General features: G+C 43.3%; 1 protein-coding gene across 4 annotated transcripts in view; it reads right to left on the bottom strand.

Annotated features, from left to right (window-relative positions):
* The window catches only part of HHAT (hedgehog acyltransferase), a 251,362-nt gene that overhangs the window by 180,791 nt on the left and 52,134 nt on the right, over positions 1-18,437 (bottom strand). For all 4 annotated transcript variants that reach the window (XM_074322217.1, XM_074322216.1, XM_074322215.1 and 1 more), the window contains exons 5-6: positions 10,052-10,246; positions 7,691-7,906 (exon numbers count right to left, since the gene is read on the bottom strand). In XM_074322217.1, the coding sequence (XP_074178318.1) occupies positions 7,691-7,906; positions 10,052-10,246 (411 nt within the window). The remainder of the gene's footprint in view (positions 1-7,690; positions 7,907-10,051; positions 10,247-18,437) is intronic.

Below are 18,437 nucleotides of genomic sequence, written 5' to 3' on the forward strand. Positions count from 1 at the left end.
TCTTGTGTAGCAGGAGGTACAGTGTGACAGTTAAGAGCACAGACTTCAGAGTCAGACAAAATCAGGATCAGGTTCTAGCACAAACCACACAGCAGTGTGGTCCTGAGCAAGTTATTTCCCCTCTCTGAGGCTTGGTTTCTTCATATATACAGGGAAAAGATTGTGATGGTTAAATAAAATATATGACGTACTAGGTAGAGCACTTGGCCTATAGAAAGCACTGGATCATTGGAAGCTAATATCTGACAATTACATGCCTCCTATTGCAGTTCTTCACCTTCTTCCCTCATGGCGTCCCACACTACCAGGCACAGGGCAGAATTAGAAGACAATTCAGAGCCAGACATCACGGGTGACAGAGGGATGTTTTGATTTTCATGGATACAGACAAACCCCTGAGAGTATACTTGAGACATGTGGAAAACACAGACCAAAAAAATTAAAAGTTCTGCCTGAGTGGCCTGGTTCTGTGGTCTCATCTCACTGCCTGCTGTACGGGGACGCACAAGTGTCGAAAGCCCATAGATTCTGAAATGCATACGCACGCTGTAAAATTTGAAGTGAATGCAATTTCAGCCTTACACCACTAGACAAACAGAAAAACAAAAGGGAGCGTGGAGGTTTGCTGGCTCTTACATGGACAAGATTTTATGAGACTGAAACCTGCCTTGAATTGCAAGAGTGAAGCGAATGCATACAGAATGAAGTTGCACCTGCAACCATGAGCTGGCGGAAGCAATGGACTTGATTCAGCATTTGACAATGAGGGTTCAAGACACGACATAAACAAGAAAGGCTCTTTCCTGGGGGAAGGTGGTCCTAACGTACTTCTTAAGCTTCTGCTCTCCTCCAACATCAAGGAACAGTGGTGTCACTGCAGCCAAAAGGAGTGGCTGTCACTGCCCTAGAGTGACGAGCAATCTGCACGCCAGGGGATTTATTTTTATTCCATCTTGACCATATATTCTACCACTTTCTCCACTGTCCTCTTACAGCAAGAAGCCAGATTAAGAAATTCTGTCTGGTTCGGTGGTATTACAGTAATCTGCAAAATGGATTTTCTTTTTGCCATCTGCTTGGTTATAACACCAAGGACAGCTCCTTGGTTTAACGTTTTTCAAATGTAAATTGATCCAACGAACGTGAATTTCCTTTTTCCTTTAGTTTTCTGCAGTTCACCTCAGGAAGATATTTCGCCCAGCCCCACCATCCAGCACTGTTCAAGCCACAGCAACTGCTCTGAAGGGTTCAGTTATGAAGGGGAAGTGCTAGCTGGAAGGGTCATCCAGGAACGCGGACGGGGCACATTGGGAATTTGCAGACTTGTATGGATCCCAGCTAACTGCAAGCACAGCTGTACTACCTGACCCGATGCAGAACCCTTGCCAGGCATAAACTGAGGGTGGTTTTCATTTGAATCCTCAGCTCAAGCGCCTACCTGCTCTGCCGCTCCTATAGCCTACATCAACAAGCTGGTGGATGGCTAAACACTCCGTGCACACATCTACACGCCCGATCATTCGTGTCTGTGTTATCTAAATCAGAGGAAAAAGGAAATAACCCAGATGTCCAACAGTAGGGGGGTTGGTTAAATGCATGAGTGTCCCCCATGTTATGGAGCCATGAAAACTATTTTTGTTCAATATGCATAACTAACGAAAGGCTAGAAGGATATACAGCAAATTGGCAACAGCAACTGTCATCTTTCCATGGTAAGATGCCTCAGTTGTTTTCATCTATTGATTATTTTTATGATGGGGTTGGGGGTGGGGGAAGTAATGTAACTTTACCACATTGTGAAGACTGGTCCTCTCTGCTGGTGAGGCAAGGCCATCTGTTTCTTTGCCCTTCTAAAAACGGCCTAGCTTCAGGATCTCCCCCGGGGAAGGCCAGCATCGGCTAGGATGCTTTCCCCTCTTTATTTCTCCTTACCTTCCCATCTCACTCGTAGATTTTCTTAACTATGGACTGAGTTCCTCCTAGTTAATTTTCTTCCCTTTTCCAGCTCTCTAAAGCAAATTCATTTTGACCTATAATGACCATCAGCAAATGAGGAAACTATTACAAATAACATAATGTCCATGGGTCAGTGGAGGCTGGAAGAGTTCACACCAAGGCCACAGCAAGGCTAAGACACAAAGAGGCCAAAACCATTCCAGACCACCAGACAGGCCTTTCTTGGTGCCAGACACTGGGAGGGAAGTAAGTTCCCGGGCTGAATGTGACACTGGCCTCAAAAGCAGTGTTCACAGAAGACAATCTTCACACAATGTCTCTAGTTTCTAAATAAGCAACTCTGCACGTGGCCTGTAGGCCCTTGAGCATAAGCCAACCACAAGCTCAGGTCCCCTGAAGGCCAGACCTGTACCTGAGGCTTTGGAGTGTTACTGGGACACCCTACCCAGGAGCAGGGAAGCAGCTGGATGGGAAGGGAGCCCCACCAGGCAACCAGGAAAATACGTCTCTCTAGTTGCCTCTCAGCTCCAGGCAATCACAGTTCAAAGTCAGTTCAGAGACCCTCTTTTCCCTCCCCAAACAATGTGCAGTCTAAAATGACACAAATATCTGTAATTAAGAAGAGACACCAGGTGCATTTTGTGACTGACTGGCTTCCCAGTCATGATGTACCTACGTTCCTGAGGGCAAAACTTTCTTACCAGGTTTAAGAAGGCATAATTATGTGTCACCACTGGACCAGAAGCATGGACTTTTCTCTGCAATGCTCCCTCTTTGAGGCTGGATGCCTCCTCATTCAGGGTAACAGAAATGTCTATTCTTTCATTGTACAAGTAAACACAGCAGAAGAACAGCAATCTGATTTTTCATTCTATTTGCTTGTACCTTACAAAGTGGTCATTGGTCTTTCTTTAGAGTCGGGTAATTATTAGTCTATTTATATCTTCAATCTAGTTGACTCACTTTCATTTAAAAAATTCAGCATTTGCCCCTTGTCACTCCAACAGGAAGAAAAGACATGCTACACACAGCTCACCTAACGAGCACGATTGCTCTCTTGTCTGCATGCAAAGCAATTAACTCAATACACTCGTATTTCTAACTTATGGGAGTGCCAACCTTAAGACGACTGGAAACTGCCATCAATGGAATTTTTCAGTTAAAGCACCACTAAGAAATACACATTAACTCATCTGCAAAATGCATTTTAAAACCTCATGTCATGCTAATTGCGTAAAAAGGAATATCGAGGCCTTTTAAAGATATTCCGATGATTAAAGATGACAGTTCTCAAAGAGAAAAGGTTCTTTTTCTTCACACTAATAATACTTATGTTTGAGGGCACCAAACAAAAGCCTTCCCAGGAGCCTACTGTGCCACTTCTGCTCCAGCCTCTGGTTCAAGGGCATTAGAGTCGGGGGTTTATTCCTTTGTGGTGGCGAGCTGCTGTCCAGTCCATCCGTGGTCACAAACCACACCTACCTCTGCTCCCAACAAGCCATTCCCTAATCAGCCACTTACTGCCAAGGCTGGTGGTATCCAGTGGTCTCCCCCAGAACAGCAAGTGGGCCCTGCAGGTGGTGTCGCTGCCACAGGACTGGGACCTGGGCTGGCCAGGTTGCGCCTCCAGCCCCGCATGGCCACCAGGCCACACAGCATCTTCTGACTCCTGAGGGTTCACCAAGTCAGTGCAACAGGCTCTCGTCTTTACTCCTTCCAGCCCAATCTGTATTCTACTGGCCTCTCTTTGCCTCTATCTTAACCATCTGTAAAGTGGGAATAACAACAGTAGCCCTCTCCCGGGGCTGTGGTGAGGACGAAATGAGTTAGAACATGTAAAGCCTGGCTTGGAGCAAGGTCTCAGTTAGTAGTATTTACTACAACCCATATTATTCCAGGTGATTTCTAGAACCAGAACCCACCTCAAATCCTGCGCGGTCTATCTGGGTCATTGACTACCCACCTGGCTCTTGCCAGCCAGAGCCACTCAGGGGCTGGGCCCTCCCCTGTACCTGCAGCAATTGTCTGGGTCTCTCTTCTGAAGAGATGGAACCAGCACACTGGCCTCTCCTGAAGCCAAGGATGGCCACTGCCCAGAATCCCCTGCTTCTGTGTTCACCTACCAGATTGGACACCCAGGGTCTGAGGTCTGGCCTAAACTGACCCCACAATTGCTTTATGTTTTTGGCTAGTGATATCAGCAATAATAGTAATGGCTAACATTTCATACTGTTTATGTGTCAAGCCACATTACCTATACAAAACCATTTAATCCTTATAACAATCCTACCATTCTTCCCATTTCACTGATAAGAAAACTGAGTCACAAATAACGTAAGTAACTCACCAAAAGCTCTCAAAGCCAAAGCAAAGCAGGGATTCCAGCCCTGTAACAATAGGGTTGGGTTCCAGAGTCTCTCTTCTTCACCACATGCCAGCTCCCTATCTGAACAATGGCTCTTCTCCTTGGGGTAGAAGTACAGCCCCCAGCAAGGAAAGTCCCTGGTCCTACCACCCTCAGGCTCACCGTCCTCCCCCACACCAGCCCCCACTACACAACTCAACCTGCTTGGAGTAAGATACGGTGGCCAAGGCTCCAAGCTAAGCAAATAAACAGCATACCCTGCCTTTCCCTAGGCCCCCCTGGGCCCCAACCTCACCCCTGGCTCAGTATCCGAATTACACAGCACCATGGGAGAAAAATAAACAGGGCCCGTGTTCCTGAAACTCCAAATGCCATCAGTGGTGGCCCTCAAGTTAAAGCACTGAAGCCTCTGAACAGGCAAAATGCCTTTATTGAGGACATCTCTTCTATGTGTGTACTTCTTGTGTGTACTGTAAATTTACGTGCCAAAAAAAAAAAAAAAAAAAAAAAAACTGGGTGAAACATACCTTCTCCCAGGAGTGTGCCTAAGGCCATCCATCATCTTAGCAACTGGAGTTTGGAGAATTCCTAACTGGCCACTGCTTTTGGCTCCTGGGTTGGTTCCCACATGAGGCTCTGCTGCCCCCTAGTGGCACAGCCTCATTCTCCTGCTCTGTAGTTGGAGCATCGAGCTGAGAATCTAAGAACCGGGAATTTCAGTATTACCAGTCCTTATATCTGAAGGCATTTATTCATTCATTCAAGTCTTCGTTCTGAGGTAACTTGCTTACAAGCTCTCAGTTAGCTTTCTTCCTCCCCCTCCCAGCCTTTCCTTTCTTGGCGTCTCTGAAAGAATCCTTCCACTACTAGCTTAGCTTCCTGGTTTAAACTGCTCCCCTTTTAAGCCATTTTTCTCTCAGGAGGTAAGTGCCCCATAAGCACCCTTGGCAACTGCAGACACATCCTGGCTGTTTTTGTTTGTTTGTTTGTGTGTTTGTTTGTTTGCCTTGTAGCTTATTAAACATTTTGCCTTTTCTAGACTGACTTTTCTATGAATCTTCCCACCCCACAGAGAAAGGTTTCAATTTGCCTTTCCAAATTCCCTGTTTTCAGCAATTGCTACCATTTTGAAAGGGGTGAAAGAGAGAGAGAGAAGACATAGATGCAACCCAGTCTTCCTACCTGAGTCTCTGTGGGACCACCAGCCCCTCTCTTCTCCACACTGAAACTCAAGGGACCAGGTACCCTGGGCTAAGAGTTTAGGTGATCGGTAATCTCAAAGCTTGCCTCAGTGTAACAGATACTGCAAGGGGCCTCATGTTCCCGCTAGACCCTACAGGACACAATTTGAAAGGAGATGAGAAAGAATGATGATTTGCATACTAGCAAAATGCAGATCCCATTGGGCAAAGCTCCTTAATGGATAAGAGGCAGTTAGGAAAATGATCTGTTTTTAGGAAAATAATCCTAAAAGGAAACACTGTTAATGGATTTAATGTTTCTCTGAAGATTACTGTCTTCAAGAGGTGTAAGGTGTAGAAGTGTGTGTGTGTGTGTGTGTGTGTGTGTGTGTGTGCGCGCATATTTAGTCCAAAAGTTATTGGCTGGAATGTTTGGAAAAATTCAAAACTCACAATGGACCGGAGACTGTAAAAGAGACAACTTGGAGAGCCTGAACTCACGCCCGTCCCCCTACTCTTCTGAGATGCTTAGGAGAGTGATTCTCAACCTCTAGCATGCGTCAGAATCACCTGAGGGCCTGGGGAAACCACATTGCTGGGCCCAGCTGAATTTCTGCTTCGGCAGGTTGGGGTGAGGCCTGAGAATCTGCATTTCTAACACATTCCCAAGTGGTCCTGACGCTGCTGGTCCAGGGACACCACTGTGAGAACCACTGAGTTAGAAGATCGGCTACCATCACTGACCCCTCTATCTTTTACGCAACAATTTGTAACATAATTTTCAAGTACAGATTTAAAATTACTTCAGGACAAAAGAATGATCCTCTGTCACCCAACCTGAGGTATGCGAAACCATACACTAAACATATCTGCCTAGAATACCAATTTCACTTGAAGATTTGCAGGGAGGGAAGGGGGGGGATACATAATTGAACTGGCAATTTTAAAACATAAAATTGTTATAATGACAAAATATACTTTTGAGTACAATGCATAACTTAGTAGAATTTTTAAGACAGAATTAAGGGATTTATAAGAACCCTCTGACTTTCCCAGGGGGCACCTTTTATGTCGCCCTCCAGAAATGTGCAACAGTGCTGCTGGCCCTGAACTTTGAACTATGCTTCCAGGCCTCTGTGTGTATGTGTGGTGCGCGTGCACGCATGTGTGGGTGTGGGCATGCTAGAACATGTGTGTACTGTGTGCATATGTGTAATCTGTGCATATGTGTGTGCTTGCACATGTGTACTGTGTACACCTATGGTGTGTGTGTTTGTGTGTTTGCGCATGTGCTGTGTGCATATGTGACCTGTGTGTACATGTGTACCTGTGTGTGCTCTGCGCACATGTATGATCAGTGTGTACATATGTTTGCACGTGTGTACTATGTGCACCTATGATCTGTGTGTGCATGTGTGTTTGCATGTGTGTACTGTGTGCACCTGTGGTATGTGTGCATGTGTGTTTGCATGTGTGTACTGTGTGCACCTATGATCTGCGTATGCATGTGTGTTTGCATGTGTGTACTGTGTGCACCTGTGGTATGTGTGCATGTGTGTGTACTGTATGTACATGTGTGTGCTTGCACGTGTGTGATCTGTCATGTGCATGCATGTCATTATCCTCACTTCCATCAAGACTGCTTTACTTTAGTGGTGGGAAGTAGGAAGGTCCTTTGAGAGACACTGTGTTAGGTAGTACCGATTCCTAACACCTTAAGTAAATTAATTTTGTAAAAATGTTCCATGAGGCTAGCTGTGGAATGAGGAAAAAATAATTCTAAGTAGGAGGAAAAGTGAGGTAGGAATGATGAAGGTGGCTTGACATAAGCTTCAGACAAGGCTGCTGTCCAGAGAAGGCAGGCAGGGTCCTGCACAGAAACACGTACCCAGTCCCGAAAAGACACTACTGCCTTCCAACTCATCAACTCCAGCCGCCTTCCCAGCCCAGGTCATCCTGAACAATTCCCAGGCTATGGCAGTTTGTGAAAATAAAAGGGCACATACTATTTGCCAACCAACGGCTTACACGGTGTCGCTTTCTACTTGTCAAGTGATGCCATGAGAATCCTGGGCCTGCCCTGCAGTGGGTGCCCGCCCCAGGCTTCTTGCTGTGCCCACTCATGGTTGCCACCGTCCACCGAGAATCAGGGTCGGGGCTGCTGGAGCTAAGATACACACGGCCCTACCTGTCCGATGAAGTCCGGGAAGCTGAGGATGGGCCCGTTGTGGAAGACTGGGTAATAGAAGACATAGGCCATGGCCCAGGCAAAGGAGTAGAAAGGGCACCCAGCGGGCAGCTGCTGCCAGCAGAACTCGAGGCTGAAGCTGGTGTAGTACAGGCAGCGAACGGTCAGCGTGAACTGCAGCAAGTAGTACTCGTTTTCCGTCTTGTACCACCCTCTCTGCAAAGTCACCAGGAGAGAACAGCCTGTGAGTGGCAAGGAGGGACATCATCCAGTCTCCTGGGAAGGAGATTTCTTCCACAGGTGCAGCAGCTATACCCTAAGGGGAGTCGAGAACCTCTGAACAGCAGGTAAGTCTCCTCGGTAATCAAAACGAGCAGTTAATGAGCGGTGGGCAGAAGAGTGCCTGCCATCAACCATCAACTTAGCACTAGGCCTGATGTAACATAATGGACAGTTCCCCAGATATGCATGTGTCAGATACACCCAGGGGGTACCGTGGACATTAGCCACCATGAGTGGATACTCTGACAGCAACTCCAACAATTCTGAAGACAAAGAGAGGCTTAGAAATGTCACACAGGATTTCTGTCTTCAACACAGCTTTTCTTTTGCTCTTCTGTTATTAATTTGGCCCCACACGGAGTTGAGGACTATATGCCAAATGAGCTTTAGAGACACATAGTCAAAGAAAGAGTCCCTGCCCTCAATGTGTCTACATTCCCATACAGAAGACAGGTGTGTAAAAATATAATGAAAAATGCAATGCCAAATAAGAAATAACAAGCATGTACAAAAATATGTAGGGAACAAAAGGCTAGCAGGAAATGTGATGAAATGTTAACAATGTTGGAGTAAAATCAGGGATTGCTCTATAATCTGTATATTTTTCTGTATTTTCCAGAATACATATGTATTGCTTTTTTCATGGGAAAAACAATTGATGGAAATGTAGACAAGATATAGAATTTTCTACATAGAAAATAGAATAAGTAGTTCATTTGATCCATGAGGGTCTTTTAAGGCTTTATACAGAAACACTAAGTGATGAACAGTTTCTACTCCACGTCCACGACTCCAGCAGCCACCAAGAAAGACCAAGAGAACTGAGTGTAAAAAAACACAGAGCCCAACGCAACTAATGGCTAGTCATTTACTCCCCTTCAGCAGTATTTTTCAAATCACCAAGCTGCATAATAAATGGAATATTTATTTGCCACCAACCCTTTAACTGATGCTACTGTCCCCAAACAAATGATAAATACAACTGGAGCCTGTTTTGTTCATTTGCCAGGTCCCCAGAAAGTTAGGTGTGTGTTCGTTTTTATTTTTGTTGCAAATCTATTTTAAGCACACTTATTTAAATGATCACCTAGTTAATCATTGTGAGAAGTTAAGTGTCTTTTGTTCAGAGAGGCCTGTTACCCTACTTACTCTCATGAGTCCATGTTTTTACATATGTGCTTTAAGTATTTGCCCTAGTCCACAGGTGAGAGTGAAGAAAAATTATGATAGCCTAACAACAGCAAAAAATACTAGCATTTCCAAAATGCTACAATTATTACAAAATCACTTAACACATATCATCTTGCTAGATCTGCAGAATAACTCTACAAGGAAGGCAGAGCAGCTATTACTTCCATTTTCCAAATGATAAAATTGGGACTCAGAGGTTAAATGGCTGCCTCCAGTTTCAAGAATAGGAAAGACAGTGACTAGAAGAGGCTACAAACCAGCTCATCCACTGGTTTGTCTTTCCCATCATGTTATTTCCCATGACTGCCAATCCAGGGCACACCAACTCTAAGTGCCATCACTTGAATCAATGAATGAGTGAACAAATGAATGGACAAATGATAAAAAATAAAGACACCACAGGAGTTCCAGTTCTACAGTGATTTAAGAACGAATATCAAAAACTTCCCAAGATTGTGTGTGCAAGGGAACACCTGTCTTATCTGCCTCAGGAGCTACTGTGGGCATCAGATAAGATAAGGAATGCAGAGTGTCCTATAAATTGCATAGCACTGTAGAGATGATTTTTTGTTAAATACATAGGGAACTATTGCTTTCTTTTCCCTTTGTTCCTAAACCTCTGTTCCTATGACATATGCCACCATCCATGCCTACCCAAACCGGGAGAAAACATACAAGGTTAGCCCTGTGCAACCTCAGAGGGCTAAGACATGGATACAAAAGACATGATGGCAGAATGCAATACCAGAGTTCACATGCACCAACCCCATACAGCCACTAGGAGGAGCCCTACCACAGTTCTTCAATTGTCTGTTGCCTGAAAACAAAAGTATCTATCCGCAAGAGGGCACTGCCAAAGGGACCCAGTGGTAAAACAGAGACACTTACCTTAACTTCCTCCACATCTTGCAGCCTCAATGTGGAGAGCAGGAGGAGAGAGCAGAGCCATGAGAGAAACAGTGACCGGAACTGGGCTACGCAGAAGGAGATGACAGTGTGGAGAAAAATCATGGCCGTTCCTGGGGCCCCCAGCACACACCAGCAGGCCCACATTCCATAGGCTGTGAGGATCCAGGGTCTGTGCTGCAGACAGGAGAGAGATACAGCAGAAGAGGAGAGGGAAGAAAGAGAGAAGGGTGAGCTAACGGGCACTGTTATTGAAGGTGCTACATATGAGAAGATAACGTTCATTGACCCATTAACCAAACTATTCTCACTGCCCTGAGGATTTAGTGCAATACAGACAAACAGGATACAGAGGGACCTTCCAGAATGATGGCTGGCTACCCCCAGGTCCCAAGAACCCCACCAGATCTATCCAGAAGTAGGAGCCACGTTCCTGCCTTCAGCCACTCCACCTAGACCACTGGATCCCACAACAATAGGATATTTAGCTGACTTTTCAAGAGACACTATGGAAGCCAGAAGACAGCTGGAATCACTGCCAACCTGGAACACTACCCCCTGCATACACTATCCTGCAAAAAAGAAGGTGAAAGGAAGCATGGGTTCACACTTCTCAGGAGTCTTATTGAAAAAACTGGGCCATGCAAACCACAAAAGGCTTTCTAAAGTCTAAACAAGAGATTTAAAATTAAACATCTAATTACATTTTTATTTTATTGACATATTGTTTACAGTCAAATTTACTCTGTTTCCCCAAAAATAAGACCTAGCCGGACAATTATCTCTAATGCGTCTTTTGGAGCAAAAATTAATATAAGACCCAGTCTTATTTTACTATAAGAGCAGGTCTTATATAATAAATATAACATAATATAATATAATCAGTATTATAAGACCCGGTTTTATATAATATAAGACCGGGTCTTAAATTAATTTTTGCTCCAAAAGACGCGTTAAAGCTGATTGTATGGCTAGGTCTTATATTTGGGAAACACAGTATGTCACAGAAAAAGTACCTTACCTGCTCTATATGATCCTGAGGCCTTTGCATAATCAATCTCATTGAAACATTTACACCCCTATTTTAGGAGAATCAGAGAATACCTTTCTATTTAATTACCACATTTGATAGTGATTGACAGTGAATAACTAAATAGATAAATTAACATGTCTTTGCTTTTATGATACACTCTTGGTCATACCTGGCTGGAAAATCCTTACTTAAAAACTACAATAATGTTTTAACATTGTTTGAGAGGCAACATAGCACAGTGGTTTAATTACTCAGCTTTGAAGTCCAAATGCCTATGTGAATCCTAGTGTCCCCATTAACTCGCTGTGTGATTCCGGTCGAGTTACTTAATCTCTCGGTGCCTCAGTTTTTTTCATACATAAAATTAGGATAATACCAGTATCTACCTCAGGAGGTTGTTGTGAGGATTACGTAAATGCAGGTAAAATGCTCACAAAATTGTCTGCATACATAGTAAAGACACTAGAAATACTAGTTGGTATTCCTACAGGGAAATATGGCATGTCTTTTCAGCATGCATTTCAAAAGATGGTTTCCAAGAATACACCTAGTTGAAAAGTGGGCTCTGTTTGAATTTAGGTCTTCTTGTAAAAATAACATTTCTTTAAGGGAAAGGCAGATGTGGACTGCCAATTGTAAATCCCATCCTTAGATGCTAACTCTTCCAAAACATTGCCAAAGTACAAATTTTCCGAAACTTATACTCTGGCTCAAGAGAGAACATTTTAAATGAGCGACTACATCAGGTGACTTTTAAGTTCCAAGAAAACCAGAGAAATCTGCAGTTCATTTTTACTATTTTTGCATCCTATGACCCACAGAAAACAGCCACATAAATTTGCTTCAAACTTTCCCCCAAACACTCACCTCTGGGCAGAGTATAATTATAAGGAACAAAGTCACCAAGGACTATTTTAAGAAGTAGTTATAACAAATGAAACAAAAAAAGGTTCTTTTTCAACATGACCTACAGCATTTACCACTTGGAATTCTTTCCCATGCTACGTACATAGACATACACAGTCACATTTTTATTAAGTGCTCTTTGATCCATTTGGGAAAAGCCTGTTTTCTGGGAATTTAACAACAGACTTAAGCTGCTTCAACTTAAAAAGTTGAACAAACATTCAGGAACTAGTTAGTGCTGTGCAAGCCCCATCTGCTTGATAGAGTCTCTGATGAATTTAACTGTGCACAAAAGCTACCTTGGGGGTACACAAGCTTGTCCCATAGTCTCATCCCCCATTGTCTTCCTCGTGCCAAATAGTACATTCTCTCTAAGACATGACAGAAAATGCTCTCGCATTAACCTCCTATTCTCTACTAACCCTCCTATCACCCCCTCATTCTCTCCAGTGGGTAAAGGCAACTTTACACCATACAGGTGATGAAAAGAAGGAACAATGCAACAGAATAAGCTATAAAAAAAAAACCATTATATAAATTAGAGCTCCACTAAAATAGTGATTTTCATACTTTGTCTATAAAAATGCAACTGGAATCCCATCGCCAAAACGCCACTAAAATCCGGATGTAGCATGAATAACCATCCATGCCTCATTTCAAAGGTTACAGTATGTAACCTTTGGGATTCACTTTTTTCACTCAGCATAATTCCTTGGAGATTCATTCAAGTTTCTGCAGGTGTCAAAGCTTTACTTCATTTCATTGCTGTGTAATATTTCATGATGTGGACGTACCACAGTTTAACCAGTTTTGGGCTATTATGAATAAAACTGATATGAACATACATACAGGTTTTGTGTAAAAATAAGTTTTCATTTCTCTGGGATAAATGCCCAAGCATGCACTTGCTAGGTTGCATGACAGTTACACGTTTAGTTCTATGAGCAACTACCAAACAGTCTTCCAGAGTGGCGACCTTACAGTCCCACCAGCACTGTGTGAGTGATCCAGTTCATCCCCATCTTCACCAGCATTTGGTGGTGTTTCTCTATTTCCGCTGAGCCATTGTGGTAGGTATGCAGTGGGGTCTCACAGCGGCTTTAATTTGCATGCACAGCGCTCTTTAAAGGATATCAAAGTGTGAGCAACCTGAAGCTTGAGAATAGGACAGGTTGAGTGAACTCTGCTGGGACACCCAATGCCAGCCCATCAGAACTATCCTGACCCTGTTACCTCTCTTTATTTCAGGCTCTTCAGTTTCTAAAAGAAGACAAAAAAAGGAAGGCAGGGGAAGAGGAGAGACTTTTTAAAAGCCTAACAAACAATAAGAAAAAGGTATACTCTATTCTTGTGGCAGTAGATAAAAAGCTACACCAGGAATATATGGCCTTTCTGATGGGACAGAGCTTACTGTCCCAGACTGCATGAGGTAGGCAACCTTGCCCTCTGTTCCCACTGCTTCCTGTTTACATCGAACCACTTCTCAAAATGTGGGGCGGGGACTGACTCTACTTAGCAGGATAATACCGTCTTGTTCATAGTACAATAATGTAAGCCCAGAATTTGACATGATACCTAGCATATAGCAAGTGTTTCATAAATATGGGAGGGAGGGAAGGATGGATGGGTGGACAAATGGATATGCTTCCCCAAATCTTGGGATTTAATCTGATAGTTATGACTAAGAACTAACAAAAAATTAGGACTAAAATTTTGGGATTTTTAGTCCACTAATGTGAAAACCTGATGTTTTCCAAAGTCTTGATTTGTACCACTTAACCCCTTATAAACGAAGCCTGCTTTGCCAATGCAGATGAAGTAGAAGGGACTCGTTTCACATCTCACTGCCTACTGCCTGTTTTCCACTCACAGGGGTCTTTTGTGTTGGGGGAAATCTCAAATAGTTCACAATTGCTAGGGCACAGCCACCAAATGATGACAGCGGACCCCTATGATTGAACCTGCTGCCATCACCCCCAGTGAAGTCTTCCCAGAGACAAACCAACTGAGCGGGCACATTTCCAAGGCTGACATCAGCACCCCTGAAAAAAGACCATGGACTTGCCTTCCTTTCTTTTGTAAATCTACATTCTTCAATCTTCTTCATAGGGAGTCAGGACCCAGCCGCAGGAAGAGCTGGCTGACAATTCCCCCTCTCACACCATCTCTCCTTCTCTTCTACTTTACCTTGTTCTATGCTGGGCACGGAGTGACAATAGGACGTTCTGAGTGGTTTCCCTCATTAGCTGTGTATTAATTCTTTTTGTACATCTGCTCAAAACCACTCAGTGAGGGTATTTGAGAAACAAATAAAAGGAGTCAATCAATAATCCTTATGCAAGGCATAATTCATTACATACTACATAATCAATTGCAAGTGTTACTAAAAAATAGATCCAAACAAAGATCTCCCTAGACAAACAGGGGAAAAAACAAAACCATCCCAGAGTCCAAACACCTGTATTCTAGCCTGCTTTTCCTGGGAGCAAAGGCCAGTGGGCCCCTACAAAGCAGACTTCATCCCTCCCTAGATATGCACTGATGGAGGTGGAAGGGTCGAGTTCCAGGAAAACCATTAGTGCATGAGATTCTGATGAGGTGTGTGGTTTCAGTAATATGCTGGAAGGTAGAGCCTATTCACCACGGTCCTCCAGAGGTTAGTTTATTCATCTCAGCCAACACCATGGGACCTTGCTTTTCAGTCCTATAGCTGATGGGCTCCGCTGGTTGTGGGTTCTGCCAGCCAGAGGTACAGTGAAAACTCTGCTCTGTGGTTAGCAACAGCTCCCACCCTCAGCCCCCACACCAGGCCAGCCTTCTCACAACGTTCACATAGGGTTAGTTGTAGTTCTGAGGGCAGAGAACACAATGTCTCAGGTGGCAAGGAGGCCACAGGCGTGTTCAAGAAAGGAGGCAACTGTCTGACCCACCCAACAGACAATCCAATCATAACAAACCCACAGCCAAAGCTCAGAGCTGTTACTCAGCCTCCCCTCCAAGGGCACTAGCCCCTGACGCAGTCTCACCAAAACCCAGAGAGAGAGCCCTGCCCAGAGAAAAGGCATTCAACCTCGGCCAAGGAGCTCAGTGGAAAGTTTTATTACTTGTCATGGCAGAAAGAAAGAAAGGAGGGAAGGAAGGAGGGATGAGGAAGGGAGGGATGGAGGGAGGGAAGAAGGAAGAAAGGTAAGAAGGAAGGGGGAAAAAAATCACACTTTTGAAAATAACCTGCCTCTGTCTGGGAGGGGGCGGGGCTTACAAAGGAAGAGCTGAGATTCTGTATTAGATGGAGATGGGAGCATCCTTCAGGGCTTCAGGATTTTAAGAGCAAGAATTGCTAACACCTGGCCGTGCACAGCACTGTCCACAGTTCACGATGCCTCCAAAGATGGGGAAACAAAAGAATGCCAGCAAAAATCTTCCACCCCAAGTACCAAAACACCCACCCGAATTTAGGCCATCTGGAATTCCTAGTCCAGGTGGTGAAAGCACGGAGCTAATGGCGCCAAAGCTGTGGTTCATACTTATATCAGGGCCAAGCAGACTCAGACAAAGAGAGCACTGTGCCCCCAGCCACAGCCGGAACCCTGCCCACCAGCTGTCGCACAAATCAAACCTGTGGTCCAAAGGCGATGGGAGACACACAAACACACACACACACACACACACACACACACACACACACACACACACGATTCAGTGTGAACTCTGCCTCATTCCAAGAAGAATGCTAAGACAGCTCCTACTGACTTGAGGTAACATGGGCTCTGCAGATAAAAAGACAGGTCCACCTGTCAACCCATGCCGGTAATGAGATGCAGGAAGCTGAAATAAGCAAACAAACTCTACTTCCTTCAAGCTGCAGCTCCTGGGAAGCCCTCCCGGATACCCCAAGGCAGATGTGACCCACTCCTTACCTCAGGCACCCAACCCACCACCACATCAGGTCCAGGACTGAGCTCAGCATCTGGTTCCCTAGGTAACTTCTCACGCAACTCCCCAAAGGAAGGGCCCCTGTTTCCCAACCCCTTCCCCCAGGACCCAGTACACACTTGATACAGGGTCAGAGAAAGACAATCCTGAGAGGAATGTTGGTATAATGCAATAGAAAGCCTCTGTCCTCCGAGGCTTGGGAATCTCCTTTCTTGAACACCGCGGAGGGGACCACTCCCAGGGACACGAGCAGACCACAGGCTCAGCACACGCTAAACGCCAGCAGATGACTGTGTAGCAGCCAGCACTTACTTGGCTTTCATCACATGTGAGCGTAACCTTAAAATACATCGGACCAGACCATCAGACTACCCCAAGAAGCAAGCACTACCATCACAATTACACAAGTGAGAAAACAGACTCAAAGACATTAATTAACTGGCTTATGGCTGCCCAGCTTCAGAGCAGCAAACGTGGGTGCATCCAAGTGCTTCGAGCCACTCCGAACACTGCCTCCTAAAACAGAAAGGGCCTTAACTCAAAGTAACAGGCGAATTAAATGGAGGGATATGTCCTAATCCAGGTAGATTTCTGGGAGGTGTTCAATAACAGCTGAAAATGGAGGAAGTTTGGAAAGAGGGAAGAGCGTCCAGCCAACAACACAGAGTTCATCTATTACACATTTCACATTCTCGTGGGGGCCAGGTGGGTAAGCTCTTAGTTTGAATGTAAATGCATCAATTTTTCCTTTACAATTTGTATTCTGTGTGTCTTATTTAAGAAATCTTTCTCTGCCCTCATATCAAGAGATATTCTCCTATATCATCCTTTCTAAAAGTTTCATACTTTAGTGTTTCATTTTAAGTCCTTATTAATTCACCATGAAAATGATTGTGTAGGGCATGAGGTAATTACTCAACTCATTTCTTTTTAATATGACTAAACAATTGTGTCAGCACTGTTGATTGACTAGTTCATCTTTTCCACACAGTCTGAAATGCCAGTTCTGTCACGAATCAAGTTTCCTTCTATGTACAGGCATTTCCATTAATCTAGTTGTCTATGCTGGTGCCACTATAACAATGTCCTAATTATTATATCTTTATATAAGTCATAATATCTGGTAGAGCATATCCTCTGACTTTGGTATCCATTTTATGCTATCTTCATGAAATGAATGTTCCCCCTTTTTCTCTTTCCTGAAAAAGTCTGGGGAAAATTTAAATACCTTATGCCTTGCATGTTTGGCAGAAGTCATGGTGTTATTAGGCTAGTGTTTTCTTTACAAATAGATTTTTAACTACTGATTCAGTTGCTTTTCATGGTTATAGTACTAGTCGGTCCTTCTTTTTCTTCATGAGTCTGTTTTGGTAAGTTGTATTTTCTAGAAATTTGTCTGCTTTGCCAAAGTTTTCAAAATTATTGGCATAAAGCTGTACAAAATGTTTTCCTACTATATTTTTTTCATCTGCTTCTCTATACCTAATATTGGGTATTTGTGCATTTTCTTTTTTTTTCCCCCTTCACCAATCTTACCATTGATTAGTTCATTAATGTCTGCTCTTATTTTTGTTCTTTCCTTCCTTTTTTGTTTCTTTTTTTCTGCTATCCTTTTATAACTTCTTAAGTTGTGTGCTTAGCTCATTAATTGTCAGGCTTTCTTCTTTTTTAATATGAGTCTGTAGGGTTATGGTCTCCAATTAAGTACCACTCTAGCCACACTCTACAAGTTTTGATATGTAATATATTTTTCATTCATTTCTAACTATTTTCTGATTTCCAGTATGATCTTTTTTTTGACCTATGAATTATTTAAAAGTATGTTTTCTTTTTAAATTTCTAAATGAATTAGAGTTTTCAGATCATCTTGTCATGGGTTTCCAACTTAACTGCACTGCAGTTACCTTGGAGAACGTAACCTATATGAAACACATCCTTTAAAATCTGTTGAAAATTACTTTATGGTCAAGTATGTGGTCAATTTTTATAAATATTCTATGTGTTCTTTAAAAGAATGTAAATTCTAGAGTTGTTAGAGGGAATAATTTACATGTTTCTTATACCAAGCTTATTAACTGTATTGCTCCTTACTGGTTTTTTCTATGTATCAATTAGTGATGAAATTATGTTAAAATCTCTCCCTACAATCATCGATTTATTTCTTTATCTTTATGGTACTGATCAACTTTTGCTTTATATATTTTTGAAGCAAACAAACTTAAAATTGTTTTCCCAATAAAATTAACTCTTTGCCATTAAACAATACCCTCTTTGTCACTAATAATGCTTCTTGCCTGCTGTTAATAAAACTGCACCAGTACTTGGGTGGGCGGGCGAAGAGAAGAGTCTTATATTTATCTGGGACATCTTTTCCCATCCTTTTACGCTCAAACTTCTGTTTTAAGTATATCTTGCTAAGAAGAACATCTCTGGACTCTGTTTTATTTCTTTGTTTATTTTCCTTTATTTCTGTTTGTTTTTCTTTTATCCAGCCTG

This window comes from Rhinolophus sinicus, linkage group LG17 (assembly GCF_036562045.2).
Source record: "Rhinolophus sinicus isolate RSC01 linkage group LG17, ASM3656204v1, whole genome shotgun sequence".
NCBI classification, from domain to species: Eukaryota; Metazoa; Chordata; class Mammalia; order Chiroptera; family Rhinolophidae; genus Rhinolophus; species Rhinolophus sinicus.